This window comes from Alternaria novae-zelandiae, assembly GCF_023758075.1.
Source record: "Alternaria novae-zelandiae strain BMP 2774 chromosome Unknown scaffold_14, whole genome shotgun sequence".
Classification (NCBI taxonomy): Eukaryota; Fungi; Ascomycota; class Dothideomycetes; order Pleosporales; family Pleosporaceae; genus Alternaria; species Alternaria novae-zelandiae.
Genome location: NW_026056974.1, coordinates 288,340 through 303,854, shown reverse-complemented (window position 1 = coordinate 303,854; position 15,515 = coordinate 288,340). Strand labels below are relative to the sequence as shown.

The window sequence follows — 15,515 nt, the reverse complement described above, 5'->3', positions numbered from 1 at the left end:
GGAGAAAAGATGGAGAGTCAGATCAGGTCGATACAGGTGGGTTTTATACCTGCGGGGCCGGACCGCGACATGGGCCTGTAGATGAGGATCTTCTTGACAGAAAGACCATAAGACTGAGAGTATTGGCTTTTGCGGAATACCAGAGGTCATGTAACTTTCTGTTCAGGATTTTCGGAACAAGTACCTAACAGTGGTAATATGAAAGTCTAGGAGAAAAGACCGGGAAGTGTGTGACAATTTCGTAGTGCCGAAGCTGGTCATGCCGTATTCGGAATGGGTTTTCGAAACGCACAGCCATAGAACGTTCCTCTGCTAAGTTTTCAAGAAACCGCACAGATCATCAGTTCTGTCCGGGTAGTTTTTGGATAAATCGAATGTAGGGCTGGATAATGAAGACTGAGTTGCTTCCAAGTAAATGAAATACCCGTACTCCAGCAAAGTTCATATGCTTATATTGTGACCATTTGCGAGAAGGAATCGCGTCGGTATCTTGGCCTTCTAAGGTGTGAAGTCTTTTTCGGAGAAAGCAGCCATTTCTAGATCGGCGTTGAGTTTAGAGACGAGAAGCGACCATCAGGTTGGTGAGCAAACCTTTTGGAATGACCGCACAATGGCAGAGAGACTTTTCGAGAGCGAAGAGTCGAAGGCGTACGGCATGCGCAAGATACCGAGGGAGGTCACATTCGTGTTCTCACGCGCTTTCGAGAACACAGCCATACGGCGTTGTGGTCATAGTTTTGGAGAACCGCAGAGACCATTAGGTGAATGTATTCTTGTTTGAACAGATCGAGCGCAGAAATAGGGAATTGTTGCTGTACTGCGCCAAAGTGATTGAGGTATTCGTGGTACCGGCGCAGATCATTCTTGTTTGGCGTAGTCGATTTGAAGATAACGCGGCCATGTCGATGATGGCTGCTTCTTTCAGCGGAGAGGAGAAGACATATATGTCTCCAGGAATAATTTTGTACAAATCGAGCGTTGTAATAGAGCAGACCGACTGTACTGCGCCGAAGTAACGGAGACATTCGCTCCCGGAGGTGGGCATGTCGATAGCGTGAGTGAATTTCGGGAGGACAAAGTCATGAGTCCTCGGAGTAGGTTTTTGTAGAAGGCAGGCAGTCATTCTGTGGGCGTATGCTGTATTATGAAAGAAGGCAATCATTTGTTGCCAGTGATGCAGTTTTGGGGAAGACAGCCAGACATACTGCTTGGTCTGTCGCTTTTCGAGAAGGAGGAGCGAACATCCAACTCATCTTCGGAGTTTTGGAAGTGCACACAATGAGTGTGAGGATAAAGAGTAAAAGCCGGGAAGAGCTCAAGAAGAGCTTTTATACACACGCCGCCTTGGACGTGCGATCGCATGGAAGAGTCCGACGAACGTCTTGGAACTGCATGATGTTCCCGTTCTTGACATTTGGTGGTCTCGGGTATTTTGAGTTTGTCGGTTTGGACGAAGCGCGACATGACTCAGCGTCGGTGATGTTTTTGGAGGAGGAGAAGCCAGGCAGACCATCATAAGGCCACAACAAATTTTGAGAGGAAGAGTTGTCGAAGATGATGGAGGAAGGATAGTCGACCAGCGGGAGGTAGTTATAAAAGCCAGAAGTCGTACAGCAGCATGGAAAGGTTCCATAGTCTTTCTTGTCGAAGGTGAGCAGCGGAGAGTCGCATGATGCTTTTAAGTGGTATTTTTCGAAGAGCAGGATACAGCCATGTGAAGTGGTTGGTGATATTTCTGGAAAGAGGAGGAGCAGATCATCCAGACGGCGTATGGTATTTTTGGACAATAACCCCGGAACGTGAAGGACAAGAAGGAGGTAGCGAGACACCGAAGATGTGATTTTATACTCAGCCAGCGTTTTTGCACACCAACATGAAGAAGCCGCCGATATTTTTAGATGCTGGGAAGTATTGTAGTATCTGACCGCTTTCATCGACGTAATGCGACGGCTAAGCAGACAGTCCATGCATGCTTTTGGTTCGCTTTTTCGATCTCCGCCGCACACTGCCAGCATAAAGAAGTCGCCAAACTGCTTTTATGCTGAAAATTGATGTAGCATTTGACCACTCTTAACGACGTAATGCGACGGTGCAGCAGACAGCACATGCGTTCTTCTCGTGAGTTTTTTCGATCTCCGGCGCACACTTCTCATGTCCATGTAGGTCTGGAATTTTCGGAGGAAGAGCAGCACATATGGCGATGCTCGAGATTGTTTTGGAGAGTGGTACCGTGGTGTGGAGTATAGAAGAAGTACTCGATATCAACCGCATTTTATACCCCAGCAGCAGGCGCGCAGCCACATAAGCAGAATGTTTCGGCGTTTCGGGGTTCATGGCGAGATGAGAAGTTGAACCAGAAGAAGCAGCATAGGTGGTTCCTCTCGTGACTTTTGGACCGGAGCGGAGGAGGAAACACATCGAATGGTTCGTCGATCCTTTTTTGACTGCCCCCATCATAATGTTCGTTCTGTTTTTGAGAAAGTCGCAGACACAAACTCCACATCGTGGAACTCTTTGATTTTGGTTTCCGAAAGGCCTTTTTGCGGAAGATAGGTGAAAGGGGGAGAGGGCCAGTCGAGCCGTAATATTTATATATCCAGTGTCCGTAGCATAAAAGAGTCGACATGCTGTTTTGAGGCCGCGGCGGACAATTCCCGGAAACATTGTTCTGTACAGCGACTTTTTTTGGGAAAAAGGAAGAGGAAGGCACTCCCCATTATGCCATACCCCAACTGTTTCAAAAGGCCGGAAGCACATCCAAGAGTACTGCAACCTTTTCTGGCGACCCGCACATGCGAAGTCGTCCACGATTTTTCGAGACAGCGAAGCCGAAACCATGATCAAGGACGTCGTTTATTTTTGCGAAGAAATCCTTGGAAGTTGGTAGAGGAGAGAAGAAGGCGATAGCTCAGTAGAGGCTTTTATACGTCGGAGCGTGTCGTAGGTTGAGATGGCGAGAATGCTGCGAGGCCATGTCGTTTGTCGGACTGCATTTTGAGAGAAGCCAGGCGGAGACGAGGACATGAATGCTGTCGGTGTAGTTTTTTTGGTATGGGCAGGCGAAGAAGGGAACATGTAGTAGTGGGAAAAGGTTTTTTGGTGACTCGCACATGATACCAGTGCCGTTGTATTCTTTGGAAAGGGAGGCAGGCGCCATGAAGAAGTTCTCGAACCCTTTTGGAGAAAAGAATCTAAATGCGGAAGTTTGAATGAACAGAAGAGAAGACGCCAAAAGGCAGTTTTTATACTCGGAATCTGCCTGTGCGCATCCAGCCGGCACGTGTTCAACGGCATATCCATCTACGAATGATGACCTAGCGTATTCAAACAGCTCCGTACCATACCATCCTCCCCAGCACCACCAATAGGAAAGCCCACATATCACCTAATCCAACATCCTCCTCTCCACCCGCCCGATTCTAGGAGGTGTCTCATCCATCCTCTCGCCCCGCTGTTCCTCCTCTCCATAGCGCGCGTTGACATTTTCTTCTTCCCGTCGCATCAACGACCTATCCCCGTCGTTCTCTTGATCGCGCTGCTCTGGAGGTATGCGCCTATGCGTACGGGCCCGAATGAGCGGCGAGCGCGAGCGCCTACTAGTCGTGCCACTGCCATGATCTAGAGCGAGAGCTGTGAGAGAGCTGTCACGGGTTGGGTGGAGGTGGCGGGCGCCGGGGAGGGGGCGGTACGGTTGAGTGGGTACACGTTGAGGAAGTTCGCCGAAGAATTGGCGGGTTCCGTTTGGAACTGCCTGACGATCATGCATTCCTTGCGTTGCATGTCGCGGGATATTAGGAGTGCTCGAACGCTCCTCATTGCGGTGAGGCATCCCCATGGCTGTAAACGGAGGCTGCGCATAGTCGCGGGGCTGATTGGATCTATCGTGAGGAACCGTCGTCTGCGGCAAGCTACGTCGAGATGTGTTGATAGCAGTCTCGACCTGCGTTGACCGCGGGTTATGCAAACGTTCAAATGCTGCCCTCTGCGCCTGCACTCTGCCATGATGCGCAATCAGATCCCGACTTGTTGATGGCGAGGCGGGGTCGTTTTCACCGGACCGGTGATCACCTCTTCCACCTCTGCCACCAAATTGCGAGCTCTGCATCGTGGCAGTACGTTCGGAGGGATACTGCAGAGGTCGCGGTGATTGTTGCTGAGACTGATGGGGGAAGGGCATTCTGATACCATTTGGAATTTGATGTGGGGGGCGTGGCTGGCTACCCTGCCCATGGCTCGAACGACGGGTTTGGAAACTTTCTGTACGGGACTGGGGAGGAAAGCGCTGGTTTAGCATAGCCTGCTGGCGGAAAGCATGCTGTTGAAGAGCTTCCTCTCGGGCAGCTTGGGCTCGTAGCTGTTGCTGATAGTGCTGCGCATAGGGATCAAGAGGCGACTCGAGATCTTGTACCACCGCTGTAGTGGCGTCAATATAGCCACCTGTGTAGCTGCGGGGCACCGGGTGACCAGCTTCGGTGCGATTATAAGGCATTGAAGGGAGCGGCGAGAGCCCGTGGGGACCAGAGCCAGCCCTGCTTGACGAGGAATAAGCCGAGCTACCTGAAATTGCACGCAGTTGGGCAGCGAAGGGGTTGTCAGGTGAGTAGTCGCAATGGCTTTCATTCGAGACGGCCGCTCCATCGAGCTGAACGCGGGATAAGTCACGTCCCAACGACGCCTCGCTGCTGGGGAACCTCGTACTAGAGGCAAGTGAGCCGTAATAAGAGAATTGCGCACTGGCAGCTGAAGCGTCGCTACTAAAGTGCCTTGACCTTGGGCCTGCTTGTTCTGGCTGGAGCGAGCCACCGGAAGTATGGAAAATATCTGATGCAGTAGAATGGTAGTCCTCCCCATGAGTTACGGTGGAAGATCTAGCAAACTGTCTGGTTGGAGGCTCGACCGCTGGTAATGTACGGAAGACGTCTTCAAAGAGTTGGTCCGGGGGGCTTTGAGCTTGACTTGCAACACGGGATCCTATGGCGGCCCCTGTAGAGGAACTTCGTGCGGTGGAAGGCTGACGACTGCTACCTCGCCGTGGTTCACTGTGCGGTGCAATACTCCAAAAACGATACTTATCGCTTTCCCGGAAATGATACGTGGTACTATTCGGGGTATCATGGACGTAGCCCTCGAGATAGAGTGTAGGATTGTGTAGGCGCGGGCTGACCGGCGACTTGGTAGGGTCCCCGGATGGCTGTTGGTATGCGGGCGAACTTAGTCTCTGCATCTGGTGTAGGGGCGACGGAGCATGAGGCGTATCTTGAGCCATGTCGCGTATCCGATCTCCGCCGCCTCGCAATCCAGAAGTACTTTCGGTAGACCCACCAGATGGAGATAACGTGGAGTTGTTGCTGGTATCACCTATGCTGCTTGCACCAGTTGAGCCCAGTCTGGCATGTCCGACCGGTGCTCTTGTTGGCGTACGAGATACTGCCACAACTGCATCCGGCGGAGATTGAGTCGTGGAAGTTCGACGGCTTCGTCCGAATCGAAACGGAAGATGCATTGTGCGTCGAGGTGGGGAGACCGGAGAGGGGAGTGACCATGTTGGCGACGCTGGCGACGCTGGAGACTGTGGGGGCTCGGTTTCTCTCTCGTGACTGGACGAAGTAGTCCCCTCGGTATCGTCACGATCTGTTGATAGCGTTGCTTCCTGACTGGAGGTATGCTCTGTCTCCTCCTCCTCTTCCACAGAAGAAAATGTTGCTTGTTGGGGCTGCAGTATGGGAATGGACCCCAGGGCAGTGATGGCATCCCGGGTTGACCTCTGAGCGCCGCGTCTGAGTATGGGTCGTCCTGGTTGTCCTGTAGGGCGAGAAGTCAGGTTTGTGGTCGCTCTGGAGGTTTGCCTGATGGCTATGCGACGAAAGGTCTCCTCGACATCGTCGGGCGTCAAGGTAAGTTCTGACGGTCTGAGACGTAACATGTTTACCAACTGGGGAGCGAACGACAGGGGTGAAGCTGAAGGGATATGGGTCCAAAAGAGGGTGTGCAGATGAGAAGACGCAATAGCCGGTATACGTGAAGCAATCTACCTACCTGGAGCCATGGTGGTTTCCGATTCTATCTCTTGCTCTCTTGCTGTTATCTAGGAAGCGCCGTTGCAGTAGCAGTGGTGGTGATGGCGCGCATAGCAGCGCCTTCCCGTCCGACATGATGGACGTCAACGCACCTTACGCGTTGACTGCCGTGAAGACGCATCGCTACCAGACTTGTACTGGTGAGATACTGGTGATGTAAGTGCCCAGGTGAGCCACGAGGTGAACGTCATGTGGTGCATGAGATACTAGAGTGAGGTACGATTGCATGCGTTACTACGCGTATTCAATGTTTCTCGGCGCGTCTGTCGTGATGTCGTGGTAGTGGTGTAGTGTATCGCCGACTCGAGTGTCCGTGTCGGTGGGTCGGCGTTCGTCAGCGAGTCGCCGAGCATGGCATCACCAACGGTGGCAGCGGAGCATCACGACGGGCGCCCTGTATCGCATCCTCACCGCGAGGCCTTTGTCGTTTCCTGCCCACTGCCCTGGCCGCTGGGCCCCTGCCATGCCTCCGCTGCACGCTCGTATTCCGCACGCTAAAAGAGGCTACTTTGACGCGCCGCGGGTGGTGCCTGAGCTACTGCTGCGACCTCACTCGCTCTTCTCGTTTACCGCCGTTGCCAGACAAGGCGCTGCCCCGTGGCCGCCACGATGAATGGCGACCTGAGTCTGTCGCAGACGCTCGGCGGACTGCGCATCGCCAACCCGGACGAGGACGACTCGCCGCCGCCCACGCAGCACCAAGACGCGCCCGACCACGACCATGCCGTCGCCCAACACCCCAACCAGGACCCCACGTACCAACACTCGTACATAGAAGAGGAGCCCGCCAACTCCTCGCTCCAGCCCGCCGCCAATGCCTACCAGAGCTCGCCCTCGGGCTCCCCGGCCGCCTTCCCCTCGCCCCTGGCCGACACGTCGTCGACGCACTCGCACTCGCCGCGCCTTTCCCACCGCCAGTCGATGCCCCTACAGCACCAGGCCCAGCACCAGCAGCCCGCCTATCCCCCATATGCCGCCGGCCCACTGCTCCAGCAGCAGCGCAGCGCCGCCCCGACGTCGCAGCCCATGCGGGAGCGCCCCGTCTCCACCAGCATGTACCAGCACCCCAACCTCTCCACCTCGTCCACCACCGCCCCGGGCACCTACCGATACAACGACGACGCAATGGCGGGCGATATTCGGCGGACGGCGAGCTCGCGGGTTGCGCCTGGCGCCATGCCCGTCAGAGAGGCCAGCAGGAGAGACCCGTACCGCCAGTCAGCCCAGATGTCCGCCATGAACGGCCCCATGCCGCCCCGGAGAAGCTCGCGGCGGATACCCATGGATGCCGGAGTCTCACAATTATCCAGTTCACCCTACAGCGTGGAAGGCGGGCCGCTATCGAGCAGCGAGGAGTGGAAGGAGAAGGGCGCGGCTGTAAGCACCCGCCAGGACCTCGACCAGAACGGACGGCCGATAACGCGTGTCGTGAAGAAGGGCGTCAAGGACTTCAATTTTGGCAGGACACTGGGCGAGGGCTCCTACAGCACAGTCTTGGCCGCCACGGACCGCCAGACATTGCGCGAGTACGCGATCAAGGTGCTCGACAAGCGCCACATCATCAAGGAGAGAAAGGTCAAATACGTGAACATCGAAAAAGACACCCTCAACCGACTGACTGAGCATCCCGGCATAGTCCGACTCTACTACACCTTCCAGGACGAGCGATCGCTATACTTTGTGCTGGATCTGGCAGCGGGCGGAGAGCTGCTGGGCTTCCTCAAGAAGATGGGCACATTCGACGTCGAGTGCACACGGTTCTACGGCGCGCAAATACTGGACTCCATCGACTACATGCACAACAAGGGCGTCATACATCGCGACTTGAAACCGGAGAACGTCCTGCTCGATGATGCGATGCATGTCAAGATTACTGATTTTGGAACAGCAAAAATACTCGAGCAAAAACACAACGGCGTTAGCTCAACAACCGGCGATCCGTTGGAAAGCGTGCAGATGGACCGCGCGCAGTCCTTCGTCGGAACCGCCGAATACGTCTCGCCCGAACTCCTCACAGACAAGAATGCATGCAAAGCCAGCGACCTGTGGGCTTTCGGGTGCATCATCTACCAATTACTCGCCGGCCGACCACCGTTCAAGGCCGCGAACGAGTACATGACCTTCCAAAAGATTGTTGGTCTCGAATACACATTTCCGGATGGCTTCCCTCCGCTGGCAAAGGACCTGGTGGAGCGACTGCTGGTCCTGGATCCGTTGACGCGGTTACCCATGGAGCACATCAAGAACCACCCCTTCTTTGAAGGAATACAATGGGGCAAAGGCCTGTGGAAACAGAAGGCTCCACGGTTGAAGGCCTACAGTCCGCCGGCACAGGAGCCCATCAAGCTGAATGGTAGGAACCCTTCTACTCCCCAGGAAACGCCAATAACACGTCCAGGCCCATCAACGCCATCAGTAGCGGCATCCACCCAAACCCAGGCACGACCGAAGCCGCGCCTCATCACCGAACTACCCCCTCCCTCCCAACTAGACATCGATTGGTCACCAGTCCTCACGAAGCGAGACGAACGGATATTGAAGCTGGGAAACATGTTTGTGACGCAACACCCGGCGGGTCATGTTGTAGGCGGAAAGGAAGAGCCTGTCGAGCAACCCAAGAAGTTCTCGCGCTTCTTCGGCGGCAACACGGTCAAGAAGCGCCAACGGCTCGTCATGATAACGTCGAATGCACGCGTACTGATGTGCGCAGCAGGCACGAATGACAAGAAGCTGAAGGAAGAGGTATCGCTGCTCTCCGCAGGCTGCGCATGGAGATCATTCCAAGACTCCAAAGGCCTCACTGCCTGGCTCGTAGAAACAGTACGCAACCCCACTCCCAACCCAACCCAAAACCCACTAACACCCCTCCCAGAAAGAGAAGCAATACGTCTTCGAAGACCCCAAGAGTACAACGAGCGACCCCGACGGCAGCAAGTACTCGAGCCAAGAATGGCTCGACAGCATCGAACAAGCACGCGACTACGCGTTCGCGCAAACCATGACCAACTCGTACTCAGCCGACGTAGGTCTGAACGAGCTCGTCTCAAACCACACCACCCCGACCAGTACGTTGGGAGGAGACTCCGCCCTCGAGGGCGTCAACATACCCGCCTCGCGGCATGGGGGCGGCGGCCACCTTCGCAAAGATAACGCCGAGACTGACTCGATCAAGGGCAGGAAGCGCTTTAGCAAACGTCATTCCAAGAACGGTTTGGCAAACTTTTGAGAGAGATACGCGTGGGTACAATATGAGTACTTTATGCATACTTCTCAAAGAATACCAAAACCCCGCGATATCATTCTTGTCGTACTACTATCGTCCCCGCTCGACTGCTATCTTCTGCGACCGAAGTGCTGCTTATCTATCCAGCGAACGGCGTTTCGGGCGTCTTCTTGCTTTCCTTTGTGTCAAACTACCATACCAGTCCGAAATACCAACCCGAAAATCTCCTTTGTCACTCAAACTCATAGGTATGCGCATCCCAAAGAAAGAAGAATCTGTCACCAGCGAGCGATATATGTTGGGCTCAGAACTATAGTGGCATCTAGCGGGCTTCGGCTTGGGGGCAGCAAAGGGTGCCTGCCCTTTCATACATCAAGATTCTCAACATATTCGCTGCGAAAACAGGAGGGACTTCTACTATGGATACTACTACGGATACTACAACAACTCTTCTTACTTCTTCTTGTTCAGTGTATAGGGTTCTGGCTCAGACGCGTTAGATTGGGCATAGTTGTTTGTCGGCGTCGCAAACTTTTTTCTCGTGTGTGTATTTATTGGTTGTTTGAGGGAGGGAGGGAAGGAGCAAGTGAAGAAGAACGCGATTAGGGGGGCGGAGCTGTGGAAGAGGAGAAGGGGGAGAATTAGATTGAGCCATTTATCTTGGCGTGGAAAGGGTTATATAAAGTGGCTTTTTAATGCATGAGTTGCTGGTTTTGTTGACCAGTCGTCTTTGCACGCCCGTCTATGTTAGTTTGGTTGTGATTGACATGGGAGAAATTCGTAAGGCTAATATGCTGGTCTGTGAAAGTATTCGTCTCAATATATACGTTTCGATGCTAACCCACTCTCCTTCCTCCAGATAAAATACACGTCATAAATATAAACGCAGAAAAGAACTATGCATGCCATCGCATATCATCATCAACCTGCCAACCGGCGGCGTGTTATCAGTGACAGTAAAACAAGGAAATCGCTAAAAACAGATGCAGATGCAACACTTCCATCCCTCCTTTCCCCCCTCTCTCCCCATCCCACACACATATCCCTCTACCACCCATCCCCAAAAATCTCCTTCGGACTCTGCACAAGCTCCTCTTCCACCCTCGGCTTCCTACTCCCATACTTCCTCCCCTCCTTCTTCTCCATCTTGCGCTCTTTCCGTGTCGTCAAATGCGGGGTCACGGGCGTGATGGGTGTAAACGGCATGTACGGGCTGTATGGCGTAAAGGGCACACCTGTTTTCGGGGTGCCGAGAGCGAGGGCCTCGACGCGGCGGTCTAGGACTGTGGTTTGGATGCCGGGGCTTGCGAGGGGTGAGGCGAAACTGCGGAGGGGGAGGGAGGTAGGTGGGGAGAGGGGTTTGGGGGGTTGTTGGCGGGGTGAGGGCTGGGATGTTGGTGGTGGACCGAGACCGAGGCGTTGCGGTGCGGGTCGGGGAAGGGGTTGTACGCTATCCAGTGCTTCTTCTGTGTATTGCTCCGGCGAGGTTGGCGAGTTCGTCTGTGTAGGTGGCGAAGGAGGGACACCGGGGTTTGCGTAGAAGCGCGGGGAGAGCGGTGTCCGCGCTTCGTCGTCGGAGTCTGCGCCTGGGTACTTTGCGATCGGGCCTGAAATACGCAGGTTCTTGAGGTTGAAGCGCGCGTTTTTGCTGCCGGTGGAGTTGGTGTTGGAGTTTTGGGAGCGCTTCGAGAGGATGCTGCGGGGGCTTGGGGGTGGGTGCGCGTCGGCGCGGAGGTGGGTGCTGTGGGTGGGCGCAGCGGGTTGTTGGACGCTGTAGTTTGGTGGGTAGATGGCTTTTACGGGCGAGATTGGGGTTTCGCTGTGGGATTCTGGGCGCGCGATGCTGATGTTTGAGGGGCGTCGTCGCTCGGTGGGTCGGGGGATGGGCTCTGTTTCTTCTACACTGACTTTGGATGAATGTTTTCGTTCATCGAAATCCATGACGGCGGCGTAGAGACGCTCCATGTCTGCTTGGTCTTGACCCCGGTGGGCATCGACGACCTTTTGGTCGAAAGAGCTTGGTGACTGAACAACAGGACTCTGTGGGTTGCTAACAGCAGAGTCATTCCTGTTCCTCTTGAACTTTCCGAAAAACGATCGCGCGGACAGCGGTGGCGATGTAAGTCCAGCTGTTCGAAGAGCCGGTAGAGTCGGTTTGTCCTGGAGTTCCAGCTCCAATTGCTTGGGCGGGTCGAGAGCCTTCCGTCTCATCTTTCTACCAACAGTGAGGAGAAGAACCCCCCAGATAAGTACTGTAAAGACGTAGCCGCCAACAACACCGCAAATCTCGTACGGCAGCACGTTCTTGTCTCGGACAGCCTGATATGAAGCAGGAGGCCCCTCGTCAGCCGCCGGCGTGGGGTCGCGATAGTTATCGAGAAAGTCGTAAGGCGCAGCAGAAACACGCGATGCAACAAGAAGCAGTGAGATGAGTGCCGGAGGAAGCGCTCCGACGAGCATCGTAATCCGCCGCCCTCAGGTCAAGGGGGGACTGGAAATATATAACAGAGAAAAGAGGAATAATGTGACAATCAGATGTGGGCGGTCTAACTTTCGAGCTTGCTTGCTGCTTCGTCAAGGTCGTCCAGGGTGCAATGTCGATCTAGGGCCGCAATTGCACATGAATGAGTGCCCGCTATCCCGACTGAGAGGAACCGGGTGAAATGCAGAGTGTAACAGCAGGCGACATGGTGATATGAAGAGGGATGGGCAGCGGGTAAGTACTTTGATCGGCGGTCTGCAAGTGGTCGGATGCAAGGAAAGAGCGACTGGGTGTGATGGCTTGGGAAGGTGCATGCGCGGTCTGATTGGCCGGCCTAGTTCTTGAGCTACATTGGGGCGTCCAGTGGATGCTGTCTCTCAGCCGCTGAGGCGGGGTCGCTTCGTTCAAGCTAGAGCGGGATGGGATGTGCCGATGATAAATCTCGACATTCGAGGCTTGAGCTATAAGCATCGAGTCTATGCGGTGGTACCAACTGTTGTAATACCTTTTTGTTGTCGTCGTTGTGGTGGAGAAAACCTCGAGAAACATGTTTACCCGTGCCGCAACGCTCGAGCGCACAGTACTCGAGACTACCAACACCAACCTCCCGGACATGCGCGATCGCCTGCCAGCTCGGGGCACAGTCAACGGGAGACGGTCCGCATGCATGAAAGGCGTCCCCTGCAAGACCAAGAAATGCGCACCCGTTCTGCGTCTCCCATTGGCGATGGAGAACTACCTAGGGCTATTCTAATGCCACGTCCCCACTTATGTCTTGAAGCGTCCTATTGGCTACAAACCATAGGAGAGCAAGCTCTCTACTGAAGTGCTATGCGCAAGAATTCACACAGAGTACTCAATACTGGAGTAGAATTAATGCAGCAGAATGAGACCTCCTTTGACCTTCACCATCCTCCCTCCGTCTCCCCCACCCACCCACGACCGTCAGCACGCATGAAAGGCTGCCCCTGCACGCCAGAAAATGCGCACTCCATCCGCTATTCCCATTGGCCACGGAAATCTATTCTAAGCGCCCGACTACACCTACATATGCGAATCAGCGCACAGTCACCCCATCACACTAGTAATCACGAGCCATCACGGAGCCACTATATTGGCGACATCCAGGATCAGATATCTCCTTCGCAGTCCGACTCGTCACCTGAAGTGAATAATTCTACGCGGCCTCGTGGCTTAATGCCCGTGATGGGCGATGCAACGAAAGTCACAGACTAGGCTTGCAGCAAGGACCGATTAAAACGCCCGCATCACCCCCCGATGCTGTGACAGCCGTTCGCATTGGCCGTACTCCTCTTTCGTTCACGATTCATGCAACACTTTCGGCACTTTGGTATGCCTTGCTATGCTTACGAACAGACGCTGGTGGAGAGATAACGTGGCTTCATTATAGCCTCGACTGACTGCGCGTCGTCATCACTATCACTACCTAAGGAAGCATCGTACCGATGCCGGATTAGCGAATGGCTAACAAAAACATCTGCCCAGGAGAGGCTATGGGAGCTTACCCTGCCAGAACCGAGCACCGAGGTGGTGTGAAATACGCAGTTTGAAGCGGGAGGCATCACTTGCCCTCTGCCTTGGCTATGAGCTTTGCGTCCAGACCGGTAGGCTCCCAGACACTTTTGTCTTTCTTGTTTTGCACCCACAGGATGTCGCCTTTGAGATACGCCACTGCGCCTCCGCGTCCCGTCGCGCTTGCTGTGACACGGAACAGCGGTAGACCGGTCTGGTCGTGGGCTTCGCGGAGAGGAAGGAGAAGGAGGTTCTCTTCGGCGCAGAACTCCTCTACAATGTCTTTGAAAGTCGGCTCGTCTACTTGCGGTGTAGGACGGGATGCTTGTTGGTTGACCGATTTGGAGAACTGAGACACCTCTGGAGAGGCACCTGTGCTTTCCACATGGGGCGCGGGCAGATCTGTCAGTCTTGCATCTCCAAGATCCAGTGCCGTGTTGATGAGTGAGTATGCCTCGTTCCATGACGAGGCGACTGAAGGCAGATTGTTGATGTCGTCCTGCAGGATCTCAGTCCTCCACCAGGTAAGCCACGTCTGGACTTCCTCAAAGACCACTTCTGGGCTCGTGAGCCATTGGTGGATAATCTCGAGGAACTTGGGGAAGAATTGTGCTTTCAGCAGCTCTCCAATGACCTCATTCGATATCAGTCCTTTCCAGGCGAACACAGCCTCGAGTGGCGCGAGATCTTGTTCAGCGGGGTTGATCTCAAAGCTATCTCGCAGGAAGGCCGACAAGCGAGGTACCAGATGGGAAGTGAGTAGATGATCAAACTCCGCCTTTCCAAACACCCTTCTCCATTGTTCCATGCCTGGTAGCGGACCTTTGGAAAGATCGATAGACTGCAGTGCATGCCGGATCTTGCGCTTGATCTCGGCGACCAGGCCCGATCCCTTGGGGTCCAAGTCAGCTGGTCTAAGGAAAGGCAACCATTCGACAACCCATGTGTGGGGGCTCTTCTTGAACTTTCGCGGGTTCCACTCGTGCACAGAAGTGGAGAGTTTTGTAGTCACCTGCTCAAGCACTCTTTTCGCGATGAATGGCGGGAGAACTGGCTTCCAAACTTCTAGCAGGTGCACCATGGGTTGTGGGTTCTTGACGTCCCATTGTGTTATAGCTGAGCTTACTCTAGGTAGCCAGTATTTGAGCATCATGGACTCGTATGCCGATGTGGTGCCGCGTTTTATCGTGTCTTCTTCGTCGATTGCGGTGCGACTAACCAGTGCTTCAGAGGGGTGAGTGTAGGCCTGGGATGCAACCCTCCTACTTCGAGGTTGTATGATGTTCGCCATTTCGGAGAAAGATGCGGCCACGCCTTCCAACGCACTCTCGAGCGGCTCCCAGGAAGCCACCGCTTTGGAGAAATGAGGATGTATAACGGCGATAGATTCACGGTGTAGTGGCTTGGACGGGTAAGCCGCGCGCAGGCTCTTGAGGCCTTCGCAGACAACGTCGAAAGTACCTGTACGCAGTGACTCTATCCGTGCTTGTAGGTCCTCCAGCTCGTCCATCTGCTTTTCGAGCGCTTCCAGTTCCTTCTGCAGCGCGTATTCCTGCGGAGGGATGGCTTGCGACTCTACTTGCAGCTGTTCGAATGCCTCCGAGAAGCTGTTCAGATCTCTCCGTACGCGCGCTTGTAGGGAGTTTTCGAATGGGACAATGTCAGGACCGCGAAGTGACACGCCTGAGGTAGGGGTCGATGCGCCGGTTGTCGCGTCGATAATGGACTGTAGTGCAAGCGGCACATGCATGCCAGCTTGCTCGAGTTCGAAAACGGTCTTCTTCGGTCGTGGCACTGAGGATCGTGTCTCGCCCCGAGCCTTGGCCTTCCTCTTTTTCTTCTCCTCGCGCTCCTCTTCCGACGTGTCGACATACTTCTCGCCATTTTCTTCGGCCTTGCGCCGCTCCTCGCGCCGTTGCTGTTCGCTCTTTTCTGCGACGCTACCAATACCGCCCTTGGTGCCTCGGTTCACCACCTGGATAGGCTCTGAGATACCAGCGCCTTCTCTTCCCAGGCCACCCTCGCCCTTGTATCCCATCTTCGCCAGCATCTTGGCACCGAAGCCAGACTTGAGCGCGGAGCCATCCTCAGCCTTTGCCCGCTTGTTGGGTTGCTGGCGAAAGCTGTGCTTGCGCTTGCCACCTTCGTCCATGGTGGAGGTGTTCGTGTGTGGAAATATTCGAATACGAGGGTGATATTG

At 54.5% G+C, this 15,515-nt stretch overlaps 3 protein-coding genes across 3 annotated transcripts; 1 reads left to right on the top strand and 2 right to left on the bottom strand.

Annotated features, from left to right (window-relative positions):
- Window positions 1-6,686: 6,686 nt before the first annotated feature.
- J4E88_006969 (uncharacterized protein) lies at window positions 6,687-9,303 on the top strand (the record flags this gene model as incomplete). The annotated part of the gene is made up of 3 exons (XM_049400591.1): window positions 6,687-8,430; window positions 8,476-8,897; window positions 8,950-9,303. The coding sequence occupies 3 exons, from the start codon at window positions 6,687-6,689 to the stop codon at window positions 9,301-9,303; spliced, it is 2,520 nt and encodes an 839-aa protein (XP_049253539.1).
- Window positions 9,304-10,347: 1,044 nt separating this feature from the next.
- On the bottom strand, window positions 10,348-11,760 carry J4E88_006968 (uncharacterized protein; the record flags this gene model as incomplete). The annotated part of the gene is made up of 1 exon (XM_049400590.1): window positions 10,348-11,760. One exon carries the CDS (start codon window positions 11,758-11,760, stop codon window positions 10,348-10,350), a length of 1,413 nt encoding a protein of 470 aa, XP_049253538.1.
- Window positions 11,761-13,364: 1,604 nt separating this feature from the next.
- Window positions 13,365-15,467, bottom strand: J4E88_006967 (uncharacterized protein; the record flags this gene model as incomplete). The annotated part of the gene is made up of 1 exon (XM_049400589.1): window positions 13,365-15,467. The coding sequence occupies one exon, from the start codon at window positions 15,465-15,467 to the stop codon at window positions 13,365-13,367; it is 2,103 nt and encodes a 700-aa protein (XP_049253537.1).
- Window positions 15,468-15,515: the final 48 nt, after the last annotated feature.